Genomic DNA, 27945 nt, shown 5'->3' with positions numbered 1-27945 from the left:
CTTATGAAAGGATGGGCATTTAGACTAACAGGTGCCTCCTGGAATCTTGTCCAAGAGCAGATGCCTTCCTCTCACTCTGTCCTCATGTGGCAAATGATTTACCTCACAGCTGAGGCTTGCTGGGGAAGCACTGGATTAGGAGCCACCCAGGTGGATGGGAGGAGCACAGGATCAGCCTCAACTTCTGCCATCCCTTCATATCTCTGTAGGATACGAACACAAATACAGCCGTCAAAGAGATCAAGCCTAAATTTATTTCCCACTCGTAGAAAGTTCAAAATCAGTGCCCTCGTTGATGGGCAGCACTCTTTCAAGCGATTTGGAGGCTCAGCCTCCTTCCATCCTGTGGTTCTGCAATCTTCAACACTTGGCTTCCAAGGCTCTTTCTGCTCTAGCCAGTGAGAAGAGAAAACACCCAGAAAAATGCAAGTGATGGTTTTTATTAGTCAGGCCAGGCTCATCATGTCCTCTCAATTTCCATTGGCCAGAATCCAGTCACAGGGCCATGCCTTCCTGCAAGGGAGGCTGGGGAACAGTCCAGGCAGGCATGTACCCAGGAAGAAGAGGAAACTGGTTTGATGAACTGCTAACTGGTCTTGGCCATGCTTCGTGAACATGGCATTTGAGGGCCTTTATCATTTGCCTCCATCCTAGGTCATCATTTACTCATGACATTGACATTCTCAGGCTGAACTTTTCTCAGTTTCTTAAACTGTGTGTGTGTCTCTGTCTGTCTATTAACACCTCCTATGCCTTGGCTCTTGCAGTTCCCTCTATTCAGAACAGCCTTTTCTGACTTGTTTCCTGCCTTCTCTGATGGCCCAGCTCCCGGGAATATGGAGAATAGGACCACAGCCTCAGAGTTGAAAATAAGACTTTGTCATTTTCCAAGGACTACACTCAGGGAGAAGAGGGGACACCTGTCCACAGCCTGAACAGGTCCCCCTCCGCTCCCCCACCTCCTTCATAGAGCAGATTGCAGGTTTCCATTCATACACAAGCACTACTCCTTGAATTGTCCTGTGATGGGTAGGGGGATCTGTAGCCAGAGATGACAAAGCTCAAGGGCTTTTTGCCAAGAAAACTAGTAACCTGTTTGTCAAAGGAGGTTGCAGAAATTGCCCAGGAAGAAGGTGAAATGCAAGGGGCTGAATCTGCTCAGTTAACTTTTTTATACTTTCTGTCAATTCCAGGAAGTCGTGTGCTGATAAAGTAGCTGCTGGAGGGAAGGGTGGTGGGAGGAAGTGGAGAAACCCTCTTCCTTGAGTTTGCCTGGCTCCATGGTGTAAATACTGCCACTGTGGCCCATTTCACACCACCAAAGTGCTGTTGCCGAATGCAGAGCCAGAAAGAGAGGTGACAAGATTGACTCTCTTGAGCAGGAGCTTGGACGAGTGGCTCCCATGCACAGCTAACCTAGAGCTTGATTCCTCGATCTTGTTCTGCTTGTAGCTATAGCCCAGCTCCTTATTTCTTTGGGGCTCCCGACTCTAGAAGCCCGAACATTCCAAAGTGGATTGTTTTCCTCTCGGTCATCTCTACTAGTCTGCAAGCTTCTGATGTCCAGGACTCTGCTCTTTGCATCCCTGTGGTGTTGCTGGATGCCTGCACTTAGGAGGCACCCAGGAAATGCTTACAGAAGGTGGGCAGGAAGAAGGCTGGAAGAGATAGGGTTGATGAGCCCATGCAGGGAGGCAGTTCCTGCTCCGTGACTTGCTGGCAGTGTGACATCAGGCGGATCCCTTCCCCTGGCCTGTTTCCCCATCTGTACACAAGGCTCCTTTATTTTCCTCTGCCCCAGCTGGGCCAGGCTTAGCACTGCATAGTAATTATAATGATAACGATAGTAATGGCTGCTGTTTATTCGTTCGGTAAAGTTCTGTTAAGCACCTACTCTGGGACTGGCCCTGTTCTAGGTGCCAAGGATTCAGCAATGATCAAAACAGACAAAAATCCCTTCCTCATGGAGCTTGCATCCCATATTTGCAACGTGCCACCAATTGAGTGGAATCTCCCAGGCACCATCTCATTCGGTCTCCAGCAAGCTTGAAAGGTGAAGGTGTAGTTAGCTCCCTTTTACTGCTGCAGGAGTCGCCAGAAGTCAGTCAGTGTGTAGGGGGCAAAGATGGCACTTGGACCTTGGCATCTGGTCCCAGGACCTGGTTCTTGGCCATCACAATATGCCCTTCCTTCCCCACAGGCCCCCTTCTTGACCACCTCTCTGCCTTTACTCAAGCAGATCCCAATGCCCTTCCCAGTGTGCCCTCTCCACATTTGATCTGTTCCTGTGAACACATCTCTCAGGCCACCTGCAACCTGACTCCTCCCTAACAGTGTCTTTTCTGTGTCTCTGGCCTTGTCTCCAAATCCTTTCTCGTTGTCTGGCTGACTGTGCTTGGCCACCAGGAATGGAATCATTTGCTTCTTTATTTTGCTCCCTTTGAGACACCTGTTTCCCCTCCTCCTTCAATCCACCACCCCAAGACCCGGGCTCAGACTCACATGAAGAGCTCAATACACAACTCTTAATTAATGCATCGAAATCCTTGATTTTTCCTTGGATTCTGGACCAAGTCTCAGTTGTATGGGTTATTTTTTTCTTCCTGGAAAATCTGAAGGTCAAATCTATTAAACCGTAGCAGCCCCTGTGTGCACCTACTGTGTGCTGGGTATGATGCTCAGTACTGCAGGGCTTACAGAATGAAGATACAGTTGCCAATCTTCAGCCTCAGTTGGCACCTTGGTGTGGTCAAGGCTGGGATGATCGCACAGCCTCGAGTGCCTGGGACAGTCCTGGTTCATGCTAGGTAGCAGCCTCCCCTTCACCTTCAGCTTCCCTGGCTTTATAAGCTCTCCAGTCACCTGAGGACATGACTTCTCTGACTGGTCTAAGGACTTTGTACATACCAGCACATGTGATTCTCCCAACCCTATGAGGTTGGTGTTATTATTCACCCTTTCCACAGATGGGGAAACTGAGACAGAGCAATAAAGTCACTTGCTCAAGGTCACACAGCTTGGAAGAAGTAGGGCTAGGTTTTGAACCCAGGTCATCTGTGGCCACTCAATCACTGCCTTCACATAAACTTTTCTAAGAGATCTTCCCTGATCCCGTGCTCTGGGTAGACTTATCCTGGTCAGGACTGTTGTGACACAGTTTTGTGACAGGAGGACAGCAACAGGGTCAGATTCTCTGCTGGAGCCTGGCACAGTGCCTGGGCCAAGTAGAATCTCTGGAAATGCTTTTTGAACCAAGCGATGTGATTCTCTGGCCCCTCCCTGTGGTTTTTCCTCCCCGTCCTGTGGTGGCAGAGATGCCAGGCCTCAGGAACAGTTGTAGCTGCCTGGAATTCCTTCCCAGGGCTCCTTATCAGTTTTCAGAGCAGGCTGGAGTGGGATGAAGGGGGGTGTTAGGGACACTGGGGATTGCTCTGGAAAAAGCTGGAATGCCATAGCCTGAACCCCACCTGGGGAGGGGCCGGAGGTGGGGGAGGGTGCCGGGCAGGGAGGCCTCAGCTGTCACATTCCTCCCGCTCACAGAAAGCTCTCCTGGGCGCCTTGTCCTTATTTAGACAGGAGATGTCTGCTGACTCGGGCCTGTGGGATGCTATTGCTGGCTGGCTCACCAGGCAGGGGAGGGTGGGGGGGCGGTGTGCAGAGCACTCCTGGGGCCAAGTCAGTGGGCTCTTGGGCAGTTGGTCCTGGTGGGAAGTCCAACCCTTGGGGAGAAAAATCACTCTCTAAATAATAATCACAAAAATAGCAGTTACCATTCATGGGTACCTGCTACGCACAGAGCACTAGGCTAGGCCCGTCTGTAAGCTCCAGGTGGTGAATTTCTCCTATTCCTGGCTGTGCTCCCAGATTTAACCCAGGACCTGGCACACAGTCGGTACTTTGTAAATACTTCTCACAATTGAGTGAATATAGACTTCACATGCCACAGTTCATGTAATTCTAATGGCAGCTAAGTGCTATTATTAACCCATTTTGTAAGTGGTAAGACTGAGATTTACAGAGGTCCTGTGATTTGGCAGAGGTCATGAAATTTGGAAGAGGGCATGCAAGAGTTCGAAACCAGGTTCTCTGATTTCAACACTAACTAATGTTCCCATCTTCTCATCTTGGTACCGGCCACACTGCGATTCCTGGCTTTCCCCCTTTATTGGCTGAGCAAGTTGGATCCATGATACAACCTTTCCATCTTCAGTTTTCTCACCAGTAAAATGGGAATCGATAGTAATATCTACCTTAGAGAATATTGTGAGGCTCACGTGGAGTGACATGCAGATGTCTTAGCATCTTACTCAGCACACAGTAGGTACTCAACATGTATTGTCTGTTAGTATTGTGGTGATGATGGTGATGATGATGATGATGATGATAATGATGATGATGATGGGTCTCAGGGGATTCAGCATCCTCCTGGCTGGATTGGACCCAAGCAGCCGAGTGAACAAAAGGTGGCGCCGTTTACCAGCAGACGCTGTCCCCTCCTGGAGCACAGTGACAATCCTGGCCATCTGGAGAGAGCCATTCCCAGCCTGTCTGAAGCCTTTCAGAATCCCAGAGTAAGGGACGGGAAGGGTCTGGGTTCTCCCCTGTTAATACCTGCTACACAATCATGCCCTTCTGTTGGCTTGATTGCCCAGGGTTTCCACAAGCACCTACTATGTGCCAGTCTCCATAGAGCAGATGGAAGTTGGGCCGGCTGCCGTCCCTTACACGGAAGCCTGTGGCCACACTATGGAGTGGCAGCAGAGTGTAGTGCTGGAGAAATACAGATTCTGGAGCCAGACTGTCAGGATTCCCATTCTTACTGGCTGTGTGGCCCTGAAATGGGGCAGAGTCCCCAGAGTTACTGAAGTTACTGAAATGTCCAGAGTCCCAGTTTTCTCATCTGTACCTGGAGGATAATAATAGTAGTATTTCCCATCTAGTTGTTGATGTTTAATGGTGTCATATGTATGAGCACTTGGACCAGAGCCTGTCACATAGTAAATGACCCTTCTAACATATCTATAACAGAGGTAATAGTTACCATGATTAATTTTCAATTATGGGAAAGGATCACACAGGCCTCTCCAGGCCTGTTTCTCCATCTTCTTATGGTATTGTTGTTGTTGTTGTTTTTTTAAGATTTTATTTATTTATTTATTCATGAGAGACACAGAGAGAAAGAGAGGCAGAGACACAGGCAGAGGGAGGAGCAGGCTCCATGTAGGGAGCCTGACGTGGGACTCAATCCTGGGTCTCCAGGATCATGCCCTGGGCTGAAGGCGGCGCTAAACCACTGAGCCACCCAGGCTGCCCATTACGGTATTGTTATTAAATGAGAAGAGATACTTTCTGAGGTCCTACCAGCAGTGTCAGTCTCACAGTCAATTATGTAATCCATATAACACATTTACCTGATGCATATTTACTGAGCGACCGCTGCAGGCCTGCTTCTGTTGTGGTAGACACAAGAGTGATGCTTCTGCCCTTTTGGGGGCCTCACGGGACAATTGGAGGAAGATAAAGTGACCTGTCAGCTAAGTGCAGGGGACTGCAAGAGCAGAGAGCTGGCAGTCAGTGTATGCTTTCCTGAGGAAATGTCCTGAAGGATGAGTAGGAGTTTGCCAGATGAAGAGAAGATGAAGAGGGGAATAGGTGTTCCCAGGAATGGAAGCAGCCTGTGTAAAAGCCACAGAGGTGGAAATAGTAGGGTACAAGCGGGGACCTGGAAATCTCTGGCTCTCTGGAGGGCTGGTTTGCATTAAGACCTGAGAGTTGGTAGGGGCTAGGTCATGAGGTCATGTGAATAGCATAATAATGCCTTTCTATATTATCCTCCAGGTGCTGGGAAAGGTGCTAAGCAGGCTTCAGCAGAGGGTAAAGGTTACATTTACTGGGGGGTGGCCTCTGGGGAAGACTTTCTGAACCAGGTGGGGCATAAGAAGGAAAGCTTACCTCTGGGGTTAGTATCTAGCTGGACATGCCAGTAACATCGCACCAGTAGTTAGTTTTGAAATATTCTGGTTTATACCAGTTTGTAACCAGAAGGTATCCTGAAATCCCTAAGTGCTCCCCACCTCCTGTTACTGTCCTGTATACCTGGCCTCTTGCCCAGGAGATGGACTCCTCCAGGACCCAGCAACTACATGGTTAACCACCTGAGACATCACTCTCGCTGGTTGGTGCCCACGTCCCACAGCAGTTGCTCAGTATTTTTAATACCACACTGCCATGTATGTCTTATCAAGTCTTCCAGTTCCAAGAAAGTATTGGAGAACATCAGATAGAGCAGGACCAGCTCAGGAAACTTGAGTCTCACCCCAGTCCTTGCCCTCATCCTGCAGGGAGGGCAGGTGAGACTGGAAAACCCACGAAGGCCCATCTTGCATGGCTGACGTGGGCTTAGGAATTGGGCCAGCCTGGAGCCTAGAACACTTCCTGGCCATGTGTCTCTCCCTATTTAGTGGACATAGTAATACTACCCCTTAGGATTGTTTTCAGGAATAAAAGTCCTAGCACTCATAGGATGTTAGGTTTTTAAAAATGTATTCATTTACTTATCTCGGGATAGGCATACTATATGCACGTTGGAAAGACCTAAAAGGGTTGTATCAGAGTCCTGGCATGAAGGAACATAGTCAAATAATTCAATTGCAGACAGTTTCAAGAAACTACTGGGGTTTTTTCCCCCCAACTTTATTGAGCTGTAATTGACGTATAACACTCTCTACAAATGTGTTGATTTGACTCACTTAAATATTGCAAAATGATTACCACCCTAGAATTAGCTAACACTTCTTTTGTGTCATGTAATTACTGGTTCTTCTTGGCAGTGTTAATAGTTCAGATCTATTCTCTTAGCAACTTTCAAGTATATATTACAGTATTCTTAACTATAATCACCACTATTAGGTCCCAGAACTCACGCATCTTATAACTGGAAATATGTACCCTGTGGGCAGCAAATTAACAAGGGAGGTTGGGTTACCCAGGACCGTGACTATGGGAAGCCATTAGTGTCCTAGGCCTGAGAGGTCAGGGGAGAAAATGGTATAACACTATAGTCAGAGGGTGCAAGCTGTGGAGGGGAGAGCCCTCTGGAAGAGGGGCAGGGAATAAATACCCTGACCGTTCAGTCCTCCAGTCCTTGGCTGGGACACCCTATTGGCCAACCCAGCTGGGAGCCAGAGAGCAGGGGCACTGTGGATGCAGACCAGAGGGGCCTGTCTCCCAGGGCACACAGCAGGGTGGAGAATGATGTGGTGGGGTGAGGGGAGGAGATGGGGCAGAAAGAAAGTCTCCAGCTCAGAGTGTGTGTGTGTGTGTGTGTGTGTGTGTGTGTGTGTGGTCCTCCCTCCCACCACCTCCCTGGCCATCTAGTTTCCATCCCAGTAGGCACCTACCAATTTCTTACCTATCCTTCCAGAAATACTCCATATATAGAGGAGCAAACACACTTGTTTGTCTGCACAAGTGTTACATACAATATACATTAATTTACACCTTGCTCTTTAACTTGACATACCAGGACTCACTCTGTGCTAAAGATCTATCTTGTTCTGGGTACTGGCTGTGTAAAGTCCTTCAAATGGCCATACCATGACTTAGTTACCCAGTTCCCCACTGCTAGCTTTGGGTTTGTTTCCAGTCTTTTTGCTTTTACAAACCATGTTGCCATAAATGCCTTTGAACACGTGTCATTTTGAGCATATCTGTTGGCCAGATTCCCAGAAGAGGAATCACTGGCATAGAAAAAAAGGTAGATGCCAAATTTCTAAAGGAAAAAGCTGAGCAATTTGAAATGATAAATACGAACATACAAAAACACAAAATTATTTAAGTGAAAAATCTGTGGTAGTGGTAGCTAGCACTCCTGTAGTGCTCACTCTGTGAGCCACTGCTCTGTATATTAACTCCTTTAATTATCATAGCAACCCTAGGAGATAGTAAGGGGTCTCCTCACACAATTTCAACATGTGGCAGGGGAGAGGGGTTGTGGTTCTCCCCCAAGGACCCAAGCAATTAACCAATACCAGCAGGGGGTTCTGAGAATTCAACTCAATTCTGACATCATCTACCTGGAGATAGCATGGGATCCCACAAGTTAGGGGTTCAGTCCTACAAGATTGTCCCACCCCCATGCCATCTGCAAGTCCAGGGTGTCACCTGGGCTCCTGACTGACCAGCTGTAGAGAGGTGGTTCCAGCAACCCACTTTGAGTTCAATTAATTTGCTAATGTAGCTCACAGAAATCAGAGAAACAATTTACTTACTACTAGATTATGGGCTTATTATAAAAGTATATAACTCAGAAACAGCCAGGTGGAAGAGCCAGGTGGCTGTGTAGGGCATGATCTGGTGAAGGGCACACAGCTTCTGAGCCTCTCGAAGTGTGAGGCTTTTCCTGTACCCTCACGTATTCACCAACCTGGAAGCTCTCCAACACCATCCTTTTGGGTTTTTAATTTTTTTATTTTAAAAGGTTTTATTTATTTATGCAGAGACATAGGCAGAGGGAGAAGCAGGCTCCCTGTGAGGAGCCTAGTGTGGGACTCCATCCCAGGACCCTGGAATCACGACCTGAGCCAAAGGCAGATGCTCAACCACTGAGCCACCCAAGTGTCCCTCCTTTTGGGTTTTTATGGAGGCTTCATTCCATTGGCATGATTGATTAAATTATTGACCGTTGGTGATTGATTCAACCTCCAGCCCCTCTACTTTCCCCCCCAAAATCACAAGGTGGGACTGGAAGTTCCAGCCTTCCATTCTTGGTTGGTTCCCCTGGCAACCAGCCCCCATCCTTGGGTGCTTTCTGAAAGTCACCTCGTTGTCATAGACTAAGGTGTGGTGGAAGGGGTTTGTTAGGAATATCAAGACACCCATTTTGTTTTTATGGCTCTGAAGTGGTTACAGGAACTGGAGACAAGAGACCAAAGATGACAAAAGATGCTCCCATTGCTCTTATCACTCAGGAAATTCCAAGAGTTTTGGAAATTGAGACAGGAACCCGGGAATGAAGACTAAGTATATGAGAACTATATTCTGGTCATCTGAATGATTAAATATATACACTTGACCCTTGACTAACATGTGTTTGAACTGCATGGGTCCACTTAAATACACAGATTTTTTTTTCAGTAGTTACAGTACAGTAAATATATTTTCTCTTCTTTATGATTTTAATAACCTTTTCTTTTCTGTAGCTTACTGTATTATAAGAATACAATGCATGGTGCATGTAACACAAAAAATAGGTGTTAATATTATGTTATCAGTAAGGCTGATGATGTTTATGTTATCAGTAAGGCTTCCAGTCAACACAGGCTATTTGTAGTTAAGTTTGTAGGGAATCAGAGTTATTCTTGGACCTTTGTGTGTGGGGGGGGCGGGGGGGGGTTGGTGCACCTAACTTCTGCCTTGCTCAAGGGTCAGGTGTATTTCTTATAAATCACAATAATGCAGATAGACATATTTTTGCAGGCCTTTGAACTGAGAGTCTCAGTTTCTTACTGCTGTTGGCCCGAGGCTGGCCTTCGTTGCTTGTCATGTGGACCTCCCCATCAAAGCCAGCAAGAAAAACTGCCAGCAAGAGAGAAGGCACTGTCTTCTGAAAATAATATGCCATCACCTTTCCCATGTTCTTTTATTTAGAAATAAATAAATCTAAGTCTAGCCCACACACGAGGGGAGGGGATTATGTAAGGACGTGGTTACCAGGAGTTGCCCAAGAAATCTGCCTCCCACCCTCCTTTAAAAAAAAAAAAATATTTATTCATGAGAGAGTGACACGCACACAGACATAGGCAGAGAGGGAAGCAGGCTCCACTCAGGGAGCCTGATGTGGGACTTGATCCCCAGACCCAGAATCACGTCCTGAGCCAAAGGCAGATGCTCAATTGCTGAGCCACCCAGGCATCCCCACCCTTGTCTTCAGGAGAGCAGATGGCTGCGCAGAGAAGTGAAGCACTTTTCTCAGGGCCACACAGCCTAGTGGATGACTCAGGGATTCAAATGCAGGTCGTGTGGCTTTAGGTTGCATGCTCTTGAGCACTGTACCTCAACACTGAATTTTTGTATTCAGAGCCCTGTTGAAAATGGGTTGTACACATAGAAGCTCAGTGGATTCACAGTGCTATTGCTTTAATATGATTGTTTTTGTAGGTTCTAAAATGTGACTTTCAAACCTGATATAAACTTTTTAAAACGGAAGTTTCTCTATGCTGCTCTGAGGATCTCAGCCAACTCAAGCAGAAGAGGCCTCCCTGCTGGCAACTGGGTTCCTGGTTGGACTGCAGGACCCAGTCCTGTGTGGGGAAGGGGTGCAAGGCCTGAGGTCCCTGCCCTGTCATTTCACTGGTCACCCAAGTGCAGCCAGACCTCAGTCCTATACAGTCAGCCAGGCAGCTCCCAGACCTCATGGACTAGCCCTTTTTTGGGGGAGTAAGGTTATCACTGCTGGTAACCATTAGCCCTGGGTCTTTTCAGAGGGCAGGGCTCACCCTGCCCTGTGGGAAAAGGCTGGCTGATGGCCGCTGGAGCCTTCTGGAGACTGGGCTTAAGCTGAGGCGGCACAGGGGATGCATAGGGCACAAAGGCTTTGCTGCTGGAAGGCCTTGGATGCCCGTTCCAGCTGGCTCTGGCATTCACAGGCTCTGAGCCTCTGGCGAATGATTTTCTGAGCCTGTGTTTCTTCCCCTGTAAAGTGAGTTGTCTTGAGGATGACATGAGATCACACAAGTTGTTTTAGTTTCCAGTTGCTGCCATAACAAACTTCCACAAACGTGGGGCCTTAAGACAACACGGATTTATTCTTTTATGCTTCTGGAGGTGGGAAGTCTGAAATCAGCCTCCACACTGCAGCCAGGGTCAGCAGGGCTGGTTCCTTCTGGAGGCTCCAGGGGCGAATCCCATTTCTTGACTTTTCAGCCTTTCGTGGCCGCCCCCCACCCCTCAGCTTGCAGCCCCTCCTCTGTTTTCACATCACATGTGGCCAGTCTCTGCTTTTGTCATCACCTCACCTTCCCTCCTGCCATCCCATCTCCCTCTGCCTCCTCTTATAAGGACATGCGTGATCACATTTAGGGCCTCCCTGGATAATCCAGGATAATCCCCGCATCTCAAGATCCTTAATCATATCTGCAAAACTCCTTTTGCCATATAAGGTCACATTCACAGGTTCCAGGGATTAGGACAGGGATATCTTTGGGGCCATTATTCAGCTGACCACATAGGTCAAGTGTCTGGCACATAATTAGCCCTCAGTAAACAGCACCTTTTATTACTTTGCCTCTGCCTTCTAGGCTGGGGGCGGGGGTCGCACACTTGCTCACACATGGATGAGACTTCCCAGCAGGGCTGGGGGCTCTCCTTTGAGAAGGGAAGAAGGGACCCTAGAGAATGTGATTTGGAAAGGTCACCTCCATGGCCTGGGGATTTCAGGCTGGGTTTCCAAGGTTCTCTAGGGCCTGAGGAGGTGGCACAGCCCCTACTTCAACTAGAACAAAACCCCTTTATTGAAATTTTTCAGACTCTTCCATAGAGCCTACTATCTGCCGTGCCCTGTTCAAAGGCTTTACTATATTAATTCACTCTATAATCCCAACAACCCAGTGAGGTTGGGGCTATTCATATCCCCATTTGACAGATAGAAAAATCAAGCACAGAGAACTTGCTTATTGTGGCTTATTAAGTCATCCACAGTCATACAGCTGTGCTCCTAACCACCTCAAAACACCAAACTGTGAATAGCAATTTTTTTCTTTTTAAAAAAGGAAACCTGCTTAATTTCAAAACTTTTCTACAATGAAGCCATGCCATTTTATACTCTATATTTTATAATATATAATATAAAATAACAGAAGACAAATTATGGACGTGTAACACACCAGATGGGCTTACTCCTACTGTGTAGCCTTCTGTTTGTTCTGTTCTCAGGCCCTTTCATCTAGTCTCATCTCTCTTACCAGATTCTACTTCCTTCCATGTCTTGCCCAGCATTCGTTATAATAATAATGGACACACCATGTAAGCTCTTTGTGACTCAGTTTTCTCATTTGTACAATGATGGTAGTGCCTACTTCACAGGACAGCATAACCCTTAGGTTATTTCTCATTTTTTCCTTATTAGAAGCAATGCTTATGGATTTACACGTAAGTACTCAAACTAGAAAACTCTTAGAGGAAAATACTTTGCGACCACAGGTTAGGCAAAGCCTTCTTGGACCTGACACCAAAAACATAAGCAATGAAAGAAAAACACCAGGTACACTGGACTTCTTAAACTTAAAGACGCTTATGCTTCAAAGGACACTATCAAGAAAGTGAAAAGACAACCCACAGGAGAGAAAAATATTTGCAACATGGGATTGGCACTATCTGATAAGGGACTTATATCTAGACTATATAAAGAACTTTTACAGCTCAACACTAAAAAGACAAAAACCCAATTACAAAAAGGCAAAGGATCCAAATAGACATTTCCCTTCAAAAGATATACTAATGGCCATGAAGCCCATGAATAGGTGCTCAACATCATTAGCCATCCAGGAAATGCAAATCAAGACCATGTTGAGATGGCACCTCACAAACCACCAGTATTAATAAAATTTAAAAGATGGATCTAATAACAAGTGTTAGCGAGGATGTGGAGAAACAGGAGCCTTCCTATGTTACAGGGACAATCTAAAATGGTGCAGCCACTTTGGAACCAGCCTGGCAGCTCCTTGCCTGGAATATGGAGTTACCATATGACCAAGAAATTCTATGCCCAGGTGTGCATCCAAGAGAAATGAAAACATAGAACCACATAAAAACTTGTACACAAATGTCCATAGCAACCAAAAGGTGGAAACGGCCCAAATGTCCACCTACTGAGATGCAGGTGAGCTCAGTCTGGTTTATGGAGTATGTCTGGCAGTAGGAAAGAATGAAGGATGGATCCACCTGCAAATGGGTGAACCTTAAAACAGGTTTCAGATGACATATCCTTCTACAAGAATGCATGTTTATGTCCCAATTGTGGGCAGTCCATAGGATTCTTTTTTTTTTTTAATTGGAGTTCAATTTGCCAACATACATCACCCAGTGCTTATCCCGTCAAGTGCCCCCCTCAGTGCCCGTCACCCAGTCACTCAGTCCATAGGATTCTGAAAGGAATTGCTGGTCAGCATTGTTACAATAGTAACAAAAACCAAGAAAATGAAAGCTAATATTCGTTATGTGCTCATTCCACACTCTCAGGATTTAATGAAGTATTATTATCCCTATTTTACAGTTGACGAGACTGAGACCAGTGAGCAAAGCTCAGATACCTCAAATGTTGTGGGGCTCTTGATTTGGACTTGAGCGTCTGCCCTTAACCGCTCTAGGGAGGGGCTTCCCAGCAGGGGTTTAGCCCCATTTGCCAAATGAAGTCTGGGAGTGGGGTGAGGTGGAAAGGATATTCCCCCATCAGTCAGGACTCCCTGACTGTGCTCTTGGCTTATCCTTGGGGAAGGGAGAGGACTTTCTTCCAGGGAGCTCTCTGAGCGTGTGTCTGAACACCCCAGCTGTAGTTCCTTCTGGTGATTACTCGGACCATGATTGTTCTGTAGGAAATAGCCATGGCCAGCCAGAGCTGTGGGCGAGGGGCTATTTTGGGAGAGGACAGGGCAGTGGCATCTGAAGCATCCCTCACTGCAGGAAGACATTTGGCAGCATTATCCCTGTCAACTGCCTCTGCAGCCTCCAGACAGGCAGGCAGAGGTTTGAGCTGGGGCCTTTCATTACCCACTTCTGTCCTCCAAACATACCATGGGTTCCTTATTCTGAAGATTGTTTTTTCATTTTAAAAATGAAAACATTGGTCTAATTTTTATTTAACAAATAAGTGGCATGTGTACATTCAGGATTTTTAGTCTCCTCCCAAAAATTATGCTTTTTTATTTTATTAACAAGCACTATATGCACTTCCTGTGGCCTGGCTACTGCTCTAAGAGCCAAATGACTGTTCATTCATTACATCATTTATCCACTAGGTGCTGTTATTATCCTCATTTTACAGAGGAGGAGACTGGGATTCAGGGAGCTCAGACTTGCCAAAAGGTGTAAGGGGCAGAGTTCGGACCTTATACCCAAGCAACCTAGCTGGAGTTTCCCCCTCTTAGCCACTCTACCAAGCAGTTTAGAGGCTTTGCTCTATGCCCCTGTTCATTCATTGGTTTTCAGGGATGTTGTGTGGTTGTCTTGGCAGGGCGACATTAGGCTGTGAGTTCTTCACGTGGCTTCTGGGTCCTGTTCATCCCCATCCCTGGTCCCAGCACATGGAGGACTTGGCCCAGAGTCGGTGGGAAGAGGGTAGCAGCTTGGTGTAATGGGTAAGAGCACTTTGCTAGCTGTGACCTTGAAAAAGGGACTCCCTCTCTCTGAGGTCATTTGCGACCACAGTACAGAGCAGGGCACAAACAACAAGGAACAGGTTAATATTGTTTTTTTTTGTTTGTTTTTAATTTTCTTTCTTTATTTATTTATTCATGAGAGACAGAGAGAGGCAGAGACACAGGCAGAGGGAGAAGCAGGCTCCATGCAGGGAGCCCGACATGAGACTCGATCTGGGGTCTCCAGGATCACGTCCTGGGCTGAAGGCAGGAGCTAAACCGCTGAGCCACCCGGGCTGCCCAGTATTGTTAATAGTAGTAGTAGAAGAGACAGTTGTTGAGTGAATGCATTAAAACAGGGATCAGAAAAAAAACCAAGAAACAAAAAAAACAGGGATCAGCAATCATTTTCTGTAAAAGACCAAACAGTAAATATTTTTGGCCTTGCAGGTCACAGTCTATGTGGCAACTACTTAACTCTAGGCAATGTGTCAACAAATGGGTGTGGCTGGATTTGAGTAAAACTTTATTTATATGGACACTGAAACCTGAATTTCATGTAATTTTCACGTGTCAGAAAATATTACTCTTGGTTTTTTTTTTCTTTTTTTTATTTTTTTATTTTTTTTTATTTATTTATGATAGTCACAGAGAGACAGAGAGAGAGAGAGGCAGAGACATAGGCAGAGGGAGAAGCAGGCTCCATGCACCGGGAGCCTGATGTGGGATTCGATCCCGGGTCTCCAGGATCGCGCCCTGGGCCAAAGGCAGGCGCCAAACCGCTGCGCCACCCAGGGATCCCCTGGTTTTTTTTTTCATTCAACCATTCAAAAGTATATAAACCAGTCTCAGCCTCCAGGCAGTAGAGCAGCAAGCAGTGGGCTAGATTTGGGCTAGATTTGGCCTGCTGACACAGTTTGCCAACCCCCTGCACTAGAATATGAGCTCTGCAAGGGGTTTTGGATGTTTGCTTTGCTGTTGTGTCCGCAGTACTCAGAACAGTGTCTTGCACACAGTAGGCACTCCAGAAAGTTGTATTAAATGAGTGAATCAATATGCAGAAGTGAGTCTTGAGCTGGCTCTTTAAGACTGGGAGGGTGGACGGAGGTGAGGAGTGTTCTAGGTGGGGGAACAGCCTGAGTAAAGACTTGGAGTCAGGGGTGAGTCCAGCAGGTATCCCCCTTAGGCCCTGAAACCATCCATGCGGGGGGGGGGGGGGGGGGCTGCAGCCCGGACCTAGGGCTGGGGGAAGGGAATGCTCTCAGAAGTGGTTCTGTTGGGTTATCGCCCTGCCCCTATCCCAGAACCACCAGCCTTATTTTTAACCCTGCTGACGAACGATAATCCGAATGAAATCAAGAAGACTGACTGATCCTTGCCCTTCCCCCTGCCCCAGTTTCTGCTGGTTCCTTTCCCCCTGTGGGTCAGAGCCACACTCGGAGACCCTCCCCCTGCGGCCTCAGCCCAGGCACAGGGAGGGGTCAGAGGAGAAGTGGGTCCAGCGTTTCCCTAGCAGGACCTGGACTCTGAGAGGGATCCTGGTGTTTGAGGAGAGACACTCGAAGCCCCTCTGGCAGTTGGACAGGCGGGGAGCTGCCCAGCTGGTTTCCCTCTGCCAGGACACCTTCTCAAACTTCAGTGAGCCGAGGAAGCCTCCGGAGGGCTGATAACACAGACTCCTGGGCTCCTCCCCCTGCCGCTCTGACTCAGGTCTGGGTGGAGCCTGAGAACCTGCATTTCTGACAAGCTCCCAGGTGATGAAGGGCCCGGGAGGGTGATGGGGCCACACTGTGAGTGGCCGCGGCCTACAAGGGCCTCTGGGCAGCAGCAGGCCCTCCGCCCTCACCCTCTGGCCGGCCTCGGGCTGCGCTGTGGAGGCAGCTGGCGATAGACCCGTCAGAACTGCCTGGCGGAGGACGGAGGATCGAGGATCGGGAGCACCTGCCCCGAGGCTGTGTTAAGTGCCCTGGGCTTTATGTTGAGCGTGGTAGGAAGCCTTGCAAAGATTTTAAGCAAGAGTTGAGGCCGCTGGACAACTGGATTAAGCCAGCCCACGGTGCCACTGCAGTCAGTTGTAGGGAGCACGTCGGGGGCTTTGAGGAGCAGTGACGAAGGAGGGAGAGGCTGCAGATGCTGGAGCCCTAGCAGGAGTAGGAGAGGGGACCTGGTGAGTCATGGCCTTGGCTGCGGCAGCGGCAAGGAGAGGAGGAGGAGGGAGCGGGAGAACACTGGCGTGCCTGGCTCGAAGGCTGGGAGCCACTCCTGAGACCAGAGGCGTGGGGTGGGGCTGATAAGGGGTTCAGTCAGCCAGACTGACAGACACAGGGAAGGGGAGGTGTGCTTCCTTTGAACACGGCAGCCCTCATTGCCCCTTTCTCCACCCCTGTTCTGGCTGTTCTGGGCGGGGTCCACGCTTGATCCCCCAGTGCTTCTGGGGCTCTGTGTGCAAGCCGTCATGCTGGCCTTAGGAAGAGTCCTGCAACACAGCTTCCCCGGGCACCAGGAAACAAGCAAGCACCATCCAGCTTGTGTTACCAAAAAAGGACATTTTCTCTGTTTGAAGGTTTGCCCAGCCCTTTCCCTCCTCCCCGCCTGACCTGGGGTTTCAGGTTTCCAGGGAAGTGTTTCTGGAAAGTGTAGGACTTTGAATCACATGCATCTGTGTACAGGCGAATATGAACCTGGGGATATGCACGTACCACATTCAGTTCTGTTGTCATAAACCTTATCTTTTCCTCCTCCTCCTCTTCCTTCATCACCACCTCTACCACCACTGCTTTCTCTACCACCATCACCTCCACCTCCTTTACCATCACCATCACTCCACCTCCATCGTGTCTTCCACCACTACCTTCTCCATCATCACCTCTACCTCCAACACTACCTCCTTCACCACTACCACCACCACCTCCTCCCCTCCACCATCACCATCACTTCCACCTCCTCCACCACCACCACCATCACCTCCACCTCCATCATGTCCTCCACCACATCCTCCATCATCACCTCTACTTCCAATACCACCTTCTCCACCACCACCATCTCCTCCACCACTGTCACCACTGTCACTACCACCATCACTGACTCCACCACTGCTTCTACCACCATCACTTCCGTCACCACCACCACCACCACCACCTCACCTCCTCCATCACCACCACTGTCACCACCACCTTTCCCACCATTACACCACCACCACCACTACCTCATGAATCACCACTGCCTCCACCTCCATCACCACCTCCACCACCATCACCACCCTCTCCACTCAGACCCATCCTGACCTAAACACTTTCATATGCTGCCTCTTAAATCGTTAGTTTTCATAGCAATTCCAAGAGGGTAGAATTACGATCTCCATCATACAGATGAAGAAACTGGGGCACAGAGAGGCAGAGCTACGCACTCACAGTACTGGAGTCTCAATGGGGTTGGGACTCGGGTGACATGAGCAAGGTCATGCAGAAGTATAGGGTCTGATCTAGTTTTTATTTAAATTTTGATCATAACTTGTTCATTAAGGATTTTTGGCATTATTTCTGACTTTTAAAAATATTGCTTTAAAGTATCGTTTTATCTTGCTTCCTGAGTTTTTCACATCTTCCTAAATTTTGAGCCTGCAGTAAATGCCTCACTTGTCTCACCTTAGTGCCAGCCTTGGCAGAGCCAAAATTGGAATCGAAAATTGTGCTCTGGGCTATTCCTTGTGGTGCCCCTTTGCTCAGACTTGTGCACGTGCATGAGCTCATTTATGTACTCCTTTTTTTTTAGAGTAAACTCTATATCCAATGTGGGCTTCAAATTCATGACCCCGAGATCAAGAGATCAAGAGCCACTAAGCCAGCCAGGCACCCCACCTTTGTGTATTCTTTCCTTTAGTAACCATTACTGTGGCAGTGTGGCATAGCAGAGGGCAGGACTTGGAAGTCAGTTCTAGGTCTGACTGCCACCACTCATTATCAACTGTATAGCCTGTGGTCAAAGGCACAGACTCTAGAGCCCAGAAGGCCTTGGTTTGAAGTCTTCCTCTGCCAGTTGCATTAGTTCCTTAAAACCTCGTGCCCTGCATTTCTCCTCTGTGAAGAGGAATGGTGGTCGTACCATCTGCCATCCAGCGTGATTGGGGATCAGATGAGTTCATTTCTGTAAACCCCATGGCAAATAGTAAATGCTTTGGGTTAACCATCAGTGTGCTTTCTTGAGAAGATAACCTCTCTGAGCCTCAGTTTCCCCATGTGTGAAGTACGAACAGTAAGAACCACCTCAGGCAGTTTTTGAGGATTGAGGGGGATAGCATAGGTAAAGGGCCTTTCCTGTGGAAGGAGCTTCATAAAAGCTATATCCCTTATTCCAGGCCCAATTCTGTAGACACTGGAGACTGAGATACAAAGACAAACACACATCAGCTCCCCAAACTCATCAGCAGTGTGGACACTGAGTTGACCTTTCAGTTGCCCAAAGGCACTGAGCTCTTGCTGTCTCTCTCAGGTGCTCTTTCCTCTACCTGCCTTGCTGTCCCCACCTGTCCTGTTATTACGGCTCTAACTTTTGTTTCTTCTAACTTTATCTCAACTTAAATGTCCCATTCTCAAAGAAACCTTCCCTGACTCCACCCCTGCCACCAGTCTATACCATCTTCCTGTCCATGTTCACTGCCTTCTATACTCTTCCTTCATAACACTTCTCACAGTTGCAGTTGAGGATTTTTCACTTAATCACATTTTATTAGAGATGTTTTGTTGTTTGTTTACCACCTTCCTCCCTCACTTGACAGTGAGGACAGGGACAGGGTTTGTCTTCCCCACGGAGTCTCTGCCCTTGGCTCCTGGCCAAGCATGGCACATGTTCCAGAGTAGTGTTCAAGCACATAGTCACTGGAGTCATCTTGCCTGGGTTCAAAATCCTAACTCCTGCACTTCATGACCCTGAGGCCCAGGACAAATTATTTCACTTGTCTGTACTTCCACTTTCTTTTCTGTAAAATCTGGAAAATAACAACGGCACCGGCTTTCCTAAGGTATGATGATGATTACACAAGATAATCTTCATAATTCCTTTAGAATGGTACCTGGCCCATTCATAATGAAGCTATTATTATTTCAGTAAGTGCTCCTGGCTAGACTAGCAGCTGAAACAAACAAACATCCCTGAAATCTCAGGTGGTTAACACAGCAAACATGTAAGGCCTGCTTTAATGTTCCATATTGAATGTTTAATACCTAAATGTGCCATGTTCCAGTGTGGGACTGTGGCAAGGGAACTTTGCACTGTGCAAGAATCATTTCTGGACCTGCGTTCCTTCCACTATGTTTCTTAACGTGGGGCCCACAGGGGGTTTCAGGGAGTCTGTGAACTTGGATGCTGTCTTAGTTAGATGGCCTAGAAGCTGAGCCTGAGGTGGGGCTTCTCGAGCAGATTATTTTTTTGAGGGGACACTCTCAGGACAGAGGGGTAGTGACAGAAGCAGAGTAGAGTTGAGAAGTGACCAAGGAAGGATGTGCTCTCACCTGCAGTCCTGCTTCAGTCTGACCCCATGGTGGGGGTTCTGGAGCCTGGCTTGTACCACAGAGTTGGTTCCTCCTGGAGCAGGAAGGGGACTGGTGGGTGTCGTAGGTCATTAGTTGTGAGCTGCCACCCAACGTGGCTTCTCTTGGGTGCAGTTCCCTGGGACAGCAGTGAGCCATTAGCAGCCAGTACAGGAGCTAGGGCTGGGTGCATTTCCCCAGAGAAGGGATCTGGGCAGGGCACCACAAGTGTCTACAACAGATGGGAAAACTATCTTTTTTACTGACCTCTTACTGAAATGTAGCATTTGCTTCAATGATGGAGGTAGGCAATAAACCATCGTAATAGTAGAAATATCTGTGACTTTGTCACCAGTGGAAATCACATTATTATTGTTTCAGATATCTTTCTTATAAAGATTTTATTTTTTTAAGTAATCTTCATACCCCATGTGGGCTTCAGACTCCCAAGATCAAAAGCCACATGGTCCCCCCCACTGAGCTACCCAGGTGCCCCTTTTGCAGATATCTTTCAAAAGTCCTTTATACTGATCTGTACTTTAAACATTGTAGTAAGTACACTTAGACATTTTGATGTGTTAATAAAGAAGGACATGCATTATATTACAGATTTGTTCCTTTAAATATTTTGGTAACAGTGTGTCAATATAATTGCATCCCTTTGTAATCCTATGTATTTTATGTATTTTAAAATATTATTCTGTGAAAGGGTTCCTAAGAGTCACCAGATGCCAAAGGGGCCTGTGACACAAAAGAGGTTAAATTCCCCATTCGGGGTGTTGGCCTTCCCTCCTTTCACCCGGCAACAGGGGGAAAGGAGACAATGTAGAAGACTGTAGAGGAGGTTTTATGGGCCAGGCCTGGAAACAGGTCTAGGGGATGCACAGTAGTCTGGGCCACATGGTTCAATACATATCCATTGAATGAATGCTCTGTTCATGTATCTTTTGTGGGCAGAGATCTGGTTTTCTGGAGGGATCCTGAGTCTCTACTATGTATGTTGTCTCCTTAGGACGAGCCACGCCAAGGCCAAAGCTGAAGCAGCAGAACAGGCCGCCCTCGCTGCCAACCAGGAGTCCAACATTGCTCGCACTTTGGCCAGGGAGCTGGCTCCAGACTTCTACCAGCCAGGTAGGGCCAGCCAGGGTGGAGACGGGCAGGACAGGGTGAGGGGAGGTCCCCCAGGGTTGGACCATTTTTCTTTTTGTTTGTTGGGAAGCTGGGATGCCCAAGTGGGTCCACAAATGTCCATGAGTTCAAGAAATGGGGGGTGGGGGGTGGTATGGTGAAAGCATAGGATGGAGTAACACTAGGGACTCATGCTGAGATGGGGGAATCAGAGATCCTCAGTTGTGGACTGGACCCTCTCTAGGCTGCTTCCTCGCTCTCCTGCAGGCAGGGCTGACAGTTGAGCTGATGAAGCTTAGTAAAGAGAGGAGTCTCTGTGGATGAGGAGGCAAAAAGCCTTCGTGCTCTTGCTCATCCCTTTCAGTTTGGCATTGAGTGCTGCCCATGTGTCAGGCACTGTGCTGGGCTCTGGGGTACAAAACTGGGATTCCGGGATCCAGAATCTAGAGGAGCAGAGAATCATCAAGGCAGCATATCAGGGAGTGAGGCCTGTATTTGCCTCCTGACTCCGCTGCTGACCAGCTCAGCGACCTTGTTAAGTTCTTTAACCTCTGTAAACCTCAATTTTCTGATCTTTAAAATAGAAGTAAGAATAATACTTACTTTTTAAAAAAATGATTTATTTATTCATGAGAGACACAGAGAGAGAACGCAGAGACACAGGCAGAGAGAGAAGCAGGCTCCCTGCAGGGAGCCCAGTGCAGGACTCGATCCGGGATCCCAGGATCACGCCCTGAGCGAAAGGCAGACACTCAACCACTGAGCCACCCAGGCGTCCCTAATACTTACTCTTGGAGGGTAGTGGATCAAATGCATGTCAGGTGGGGAGCACAGGGCTCAGTCCATAGCGAGCTCTCATGTCACCGTTAGGATTAAATTCCACACAGCATAAATTCTGTATGACTAGACCAGGGGCTTTGGGAGCTCACAGGGAGCCCTTAGCCCAGTCAGGCAGGGAGATGCTAGAGGCCACCCTCAGGAGAGGCCCTTTGAGCTGAATCTTGAAGGCTGAATGAGCGTTCACCAGGTCAGTGGGTCTCAAACATGACGCAGCATGCTGGGCCAACCCTTAGTTTCTGATTTAGTAGGTCTGGGGTGGAGCCCACAACTGTGCTTTTCCTTCTTTCTTTTTTTTTTTTTTTTAAGATTTTATTTATTTATTTTAGAGAGAGAGAGATGGAGTGGGGTGGGGTGGAGGGTGAGCAGAGGGAGAGGGACAGGCAGCCACTGCACTGAGCACAGAGCCCAACGCAGGGCTCAATCCCAGGACCCTGAGATCATGACCTGATCCACACAGGGACCCCTGAATGTGCTTTTCTAACAAGGATCAGGCAATGCCCATGCTGCTGGATGCTGCTGGTTTGGGACCGTTCATTGAGAATCATGGCACCACGTAGTGCTGTGTGGGCCGGGCAAACAAAGAGGAAGGGACTGCGGGTGCAAAGGCACAGAAGGTTGGAGTAGAGTGGCAGGCTGGGAGGCTAGATAGTAAGCCAGGCAGGAGCTGGTGGGAAGACACTGCGGAGTAAGAAGAACCCAGCAGCCCTGAGTCTGTAGAGACTTGGCATGTGGGAGCCCAGTGGGTAGGAGATTGCTGTTCTCCTCATTGAAGGGTTTTGTGGTGAATGGCATGGTTAGACTTTATTTTAGAAATGTTATTCTGGCTGTGGCAGGGAGACCACAGGGGACCAGTTGGAGGACCTTGCAGTGCAGATGCATACCTGGAAGGCTGGATTGCCTCCCTGCACAGCACTCCCCTTGCTGGTCCCAGGAAGAGCGACACCTCCTGGCATTGCCTCCACCTTGGGTGCTCATAGCTACATCTGTCGCCATGTGCCAAGCCGGGAGTTTTGCATTTTTCATGCATTTTTCCCCCATTAACTCGTCCATTCGTATTTATGAAATAGGCGTGATTAGGCCATTTTTCAGATAAAGGAATGGAAAGAAACCAGTGTCACGGTGAAAAGCATAAACACTGGAGCCAGTCGGACTGGATGCTGGTGCTGGCTCTGCCCCTTGTCAGCTGGGTGACTTTGGCAAGTGGTGTTACCTCTCGGAGCCTCCCTTTCTTCATCTGTAAACAAGAGGCCAATAACAGCATGGACCTCTCAGGGTTGTTAAAAGGCGGCAATGAGCTACCCTTTGGAAATTGCTTGGCACGGTGTTGGGCCCACCCTGGACGGTAGGCAGGTGCTGGCTGGGCGGCGAGGTTACGCGGCTTGCGCAGGGTCGCAGGGTCACGGGCGGTGGGACCCGGTTCGGGTTCGGGTTCGGGTGCGGGGTCCGGGGTCCGGGGCCAGCCTCGCTGACCCCACCCCCTCCCCCGCAGGACCGGAGTATCAGAAGCGCCGGCTGCTGCAGGAGATCCTGGAGAACTCGGAGAGCCTGCTCGAGCCCCCGGAGCGGGGCCCAGGGCCCGCGGGGGCCCCGCCGCCCGCCCGCGAGAGCCCGCAGCTGCACGAGCACGAGCCCCCCGCGCCCGAGGGCGGCCCCCCGTCGCCGGCAGGGACGCCCCCGCAGCCCAAGCGGCCCCGCCCGGGGGCGGCCAGGGAGCGCCCCGCGAGCCCGCGCGCCTGGAACGGGGAGCCGGCCGCCGAGCGCATGGCCATCGAGGCGCTGCAGCCGCCGCCCGCGCCGCCGCCCGAGCCCGAGGTCGCGCTGTACCGGGGCTACCACAGCTACGCCGTGCGCACCGCCCCGCCCGCGCCGCCGCCCTTCGAGGACGAGCCCGAGCCCGCGCCCGAGCCCCAGCCCCAGCCCCAGCCCCAGCCCCGGGCCGCGGGGCCCGACTCCGCGCCGCCGTCGCCGGCCGCCGCCCCCGAGCCCGCGCCCGAGCCCCCCGCCAAGCTGGAGCCCAAGCCCATCGTGCCCAAAGCCGAGCCCAGGGCCAAGGCCCGCAAGACTGAGGCCCGGGGGCTGAGCAAGGCGGGGGCCAAGAAGAGGGCTCGGAAGGAGGCGGCCTCCGCGGAGGCCGAGGCCGAGGTGGAGGAGGTGAGGCCGGGGGCGGAGGATTTGGGAGTGGGACAGCGATGGCGCAGGACGGCGGGGAAGCCCCAGCAGGGATGTGGGCTGAGGCCAGTGCGCCTAAGCCGGAGGACTCGGTGGCATAAAGTACACTGCGGAGTCGCCCCACCTTGGGGCAGGGGGCAGGCCTTTGTGCCTGCTGGCGGGTGAGCAGGGGGCAGCTGTGGAGAAGGGAGGGCTGGGAGCCCTAAGCAGCTCAGGGGCGGGGAGTGCACCTGGGAGCCCAGGGCCGACCTGAGCAGGGCATCTGCTGCAAGGTGTAGCAGGAAGGGCTTCCTGGTAGTGGAGGAAGGACCCAGGAGGGCCTATTAGAGGGGCCTGGGAGCTAGAAGCTCAGGGATCACGAGCAAGGCAAGATTCAGTGAGACCAGTGAATATGGTCCCAGGAGGGTTAGCAGGAAGGAAGGCATGTTCTGGCTTCCAGGCCCACTGCTGCCCACTGTGTGCTTTGGGACACATCCGTTCTCCTCTCAACCCTAAATGGTTTGGTTAATCATTTCCCAGAATCCTTCCAGCTCCGAGGGCTTGCTGTCCAGGTGCTGGACACAGCAGGGAGCAAAGCAAGGGGTGCTCTCAGGAGGGTTCTTTCAGAAGTTCCTGCTCCTCTGTCTAGCCTTGCTGGGTCTTGGGTACGGGTATTTCGGAGGCCATAAGGACTCAGGCGGCTTCTCTCCACTGCTCCCAGGTCCCCAACACCGTCCTTATCTGCATGGTGATCCTGCTTAACATCGGCCTGGCCATCCTCTTCGTTCACCTCCTGACCTGACCCTTGTCTACCAGGTGTGTCTCCCAGGGGGTGGGAGCCTGTAGAGAGCTCCGGGCACCAGGGTAATGGAGGAAGGATGTTGCCTACTGGGCATCAGTCCTGTGGCTAATTGAGGCCTATCCCCCAACAGGGGCAGGAACAGATTGGTGATTTGAAAGATCACGTGTTCCCCAACACGCACACACATACACAGCCATAGCTCGTTAGCTCAACATGTGCAGGGCACCTGCTTCCTGTCAGGTGAGCACTGGGGGCTTCACTCATTCATTCAACCACCACTTACTAAGCAGCTACTCTGCTGGGATCCAGGGATACAGCAGGGACCCACTCCCACCCGAAGAGACGGGGCAAAGATAGAGTAAACCCTTAACTTACAGCTCCTTATGCCAAAGTCAGACATCACATGCGGCACAGCAGCTTCTCCCCAGACTCCCACAGTCTCAGCTGAGCCTGCCTGAGATGGGCAGACCCTCTTCTCTCTGCCCTCCGTTTCTCTCTTGCCTGCTTCAGTCTGTAATCCCTCTGACTTTGTCCTCCCCATCCCCCAGTCCTCTCTTCCAGAAACTCCCGGTGTTAGTTGTCCCTCCCCCCGCCAAGGCTCAGTAAGGTCCTGTGAAAGAGGTGGACTGGTCTGCGCTGACAAAAGTGGCTCTTGTGGGTCTCAGGGTGAAAAAGCTACAAGACAAAGTCTTTTCTCTGCTAGGACCAGTCTTCACACCCTAAATCCTGTGCTTGGTGATGCTGACAGTTTCTGCCTCTTGCCCTGCCCCCAACCAAAGACCCCTCCCTCAGTCCTAGCTGTAGTGTGGTCTGGAGGCCCCTCCTTGGTCCCAGGAGAAAAGAAATCTCTGTCCAGTCACCCGGTAAATAGCGACAATATTAGCCTGGTAGGTGGTGCCCTGGGGGTGAGTACTGAGCTCTGCGGGGGGCCCCTGTGTCGGGGCATCTGGGCATGATGGCTGCAGGGACAGCTTAATGACCGGAAGGCTGGGGTAAGCCAGGTGTCAGTGGGGAGGTGGAGGGCAGGGGACCAGCAAAGCCAGGACAGGCCTCAGGGTCTTGTCTTACAAGGGGTGGGGGCACGGATGCCCTGGGGGCTGGGAGAGGTGGCTCCTTGCCCCAGAGAACATCAAGCCTGAGGCTGGAACCTGGCTCAAGGGCTTCCTCCTTCCCTCCCTCTCTCACCCCAGCCTCTTGTGGTCTCTTTGCAGAGCCAGAGGTTCCTGCTGAGGATGTGAGGACCCGTCTGCCAGCATTACCAGGCCAGGTGGCCAAGGAGGACTGAACTCTAGACCTGGAGCCCTGGGGTCCAGCTCACATCCACACCACATCCGTTTAAGGAGGCCTCCCGTGGCACCTACGCTGGGTGGCAGTGATGCCCAGAGCAATAGAATGTGCTGGGGGTCCTCCGGGAGCTCTGTGCCCTGTGGCAGGGAAGCCTCGAAGGAAGCGCCCTGGTCTCTTGAGCGCACCTGTCCCTCATCCTCATCTATTCCCTCGCCTTGCTGCTAGGGTCCCCCTTCCCTGAGCTTTTGTGTGTTTTGGGAGAAGTCACTAGACCAGGATCATCAGACTAACTCCCAGACCCTTTCCTTCCCCCCCTGCCCTGCTTTATTTTAATCTGGGTGCCGAGGGAGTGACAGATCCCCGTGGCGGGTGAGCAAGGGAGCCACCCTCAGTGTGGAGGCCCTGCCTTTCATGGGCTCCATGCAGCACACATGCTCTCCCTTGCTGACAGATGTTCAGGACGCCAATAGAGGAAATGGACATGCTCAGTTTGAACACCCCCCGACACGGTGCTCCGGTCTCCACCCCCTTGTCCAGTTAGCCCCCTTCTGGGCCAAGAGAAGGGGGGAAACTCAGGCACTGGAACCTGTGGCTGGGAAGCCACTGACCAGGTGGCCAGGGTGGGAGCGGGAAGAAGGGCTAAGGGGCATTCAGGATGGCCCCTGTGATCGAGTGCGCCGGAGCCTGAGGCTGCCATCGCATCTGGGGCTGCCGGTGTGCCCGGGACGCCAAAGGGCCGCCCTGCCGGAGTCCTGGGGCTGCCAGCATAGAGTTAGCCCGCTGCCCACGCCGGGGCCCACCGCGGCCCCGAGGGAGCAGGAGCGTGGAAGCCCAGGCGGATTTCCCTGGGGTAGACTCTCAGGCAGGTGCTCAAGACAAGCTGTTTGTGAACCAGCATTTCGCAGGGAGAGAAGAGCAAGTCTGGAGGCCCCCGTGGGTGCAGTCTGATGGACAATAAGCGCCTCGGCTCGCTTGGCGGAAGATGGTGTTTGCATGTAGCTCATTACAGATGTTTTGTACCACACTGGGTCTCGGGTCCCTTGTGCTTGCCGGGGCGGGGTGGAGGCCGAGGGCTCCGGGCCCCTGCGCCCCGGGGGGACAGAGGGAAAGGGCTTCTAGGCCCCTCCAAACCCAGGGAAGGTTGTGGCCGTGGCATCCAAGCGGAGCCACAGGGATGTGGACCTTGGGGGCTTTGGCGGTGTGGTCTAGCCTCCCCAGCGCAGCTCTGCAAGCTGGAGTCTGCTTCTGATGAGACTGGCCGTGCCTTTCCCGCACGGTGCTTGGGAGCCGTCCTCCAGCTCCCACGTGGGGCCTCACGGCGAGGTTGGCATCTCGGACTGCGTTTCTTAGAGAGGAGCCTGCGGTTCTCCCGTCCCCAGCCAGCCCGTGGCTCTGCATCCGTGTCTGGGCTTTTCTGGACTCTGAGGGAATCCACTGCTCAGGGCCGCTGGGTCCCGGGCCTTGGCTCTGAGAGCCTTGTCCACACTTGGGGCTGGCTCAGTGCTGGGGATAAGCCTCTGGGTAGCAGAGCTCCCGGGCCTAGGGTTCGGGCTGGTGTTTGAGGTGAGGGTTCAGGGTGCTGCAGTCTGTACAATAATAAACCTGCATCTGCTCGCGGGCTGTGGCGGGGCTGCGGTGTCTGCTTGTGGGCGGTTGAGGGACTGGCTAAAGGGGCAAGAGAGGCTGGGAGCCCTGTCTTTTTCTTACAGTTCCCATACTACCTCTTGAGAGGAGGCCTAAGGGCTTCAGTTCTGCTGGGGCAGATCAAAGACTTGGGGCAAACCCTGAATTTCTAAAGCAGACTTCCAGAACCTTCCATGAGCAACATATGGCAGTCCTCAGCCACTCCTGTGACCCTCAGTTT

The 27945-nt window shown here is 50.7% G+C and overlaps 1 protein-coding gene across 2 annotated transcripts in view; it reads left to right on the top strand.

The window, feature by feature from the left end:
* The window catches only part of JPH2 (junctophilin 2), a 64722-nt gene extending 37021 nt beyond the window's left edge, over positions 1 to 27701 (top strand). The window contains exons 3-7 of one of the 2 annotated variants that reach the window (XR_012018619.1): positions 20889 to 21007; positions 23334 to 23995; positions 24714 to 24808; positions 24925 to 25034; positions 26006 to 27701. Coding sequence is in view for 1 of the 2 variants with exons in the window: in XM_072801102.1 (XP_072657203.1) it covers positions 20889 to 21007; positions 23334 to 23995; positions 24714 to 24794 (862 nt within the window). In the remaining variant the exon portion in view is untranslated. The remainder of the gene's footprint in view (positions 1 to 20888; positions 21008 to 23333; positions 23996 to 24713; positions 24809 to 24924; positions 25035 to 26005) is intronic. The other variant, XM_072801102.1, reaches the window with a different exon arrangement.
* Positions 27702 to 27945: the final 244 nt, after the last annotated feature.

This window comes from Canis lupus, chromosome 26, assembly GCF_048164855.1.
Source record: "Canis lupus baileyi chromosome 26, mCanLup2.hap1, whole genome shotgun sequence".
Classification (NCBI taxonomy): Eukaryota; Metazoa; Chordata; class Mammalia; order Carnivora; family Canidae; genus Canis; species Canis lupus.
The sequence above is the reverse complement of the archived record's forward strand: the minus strand, read 5'-3'. Positions and strand labels throughout refer to the sequence as shown.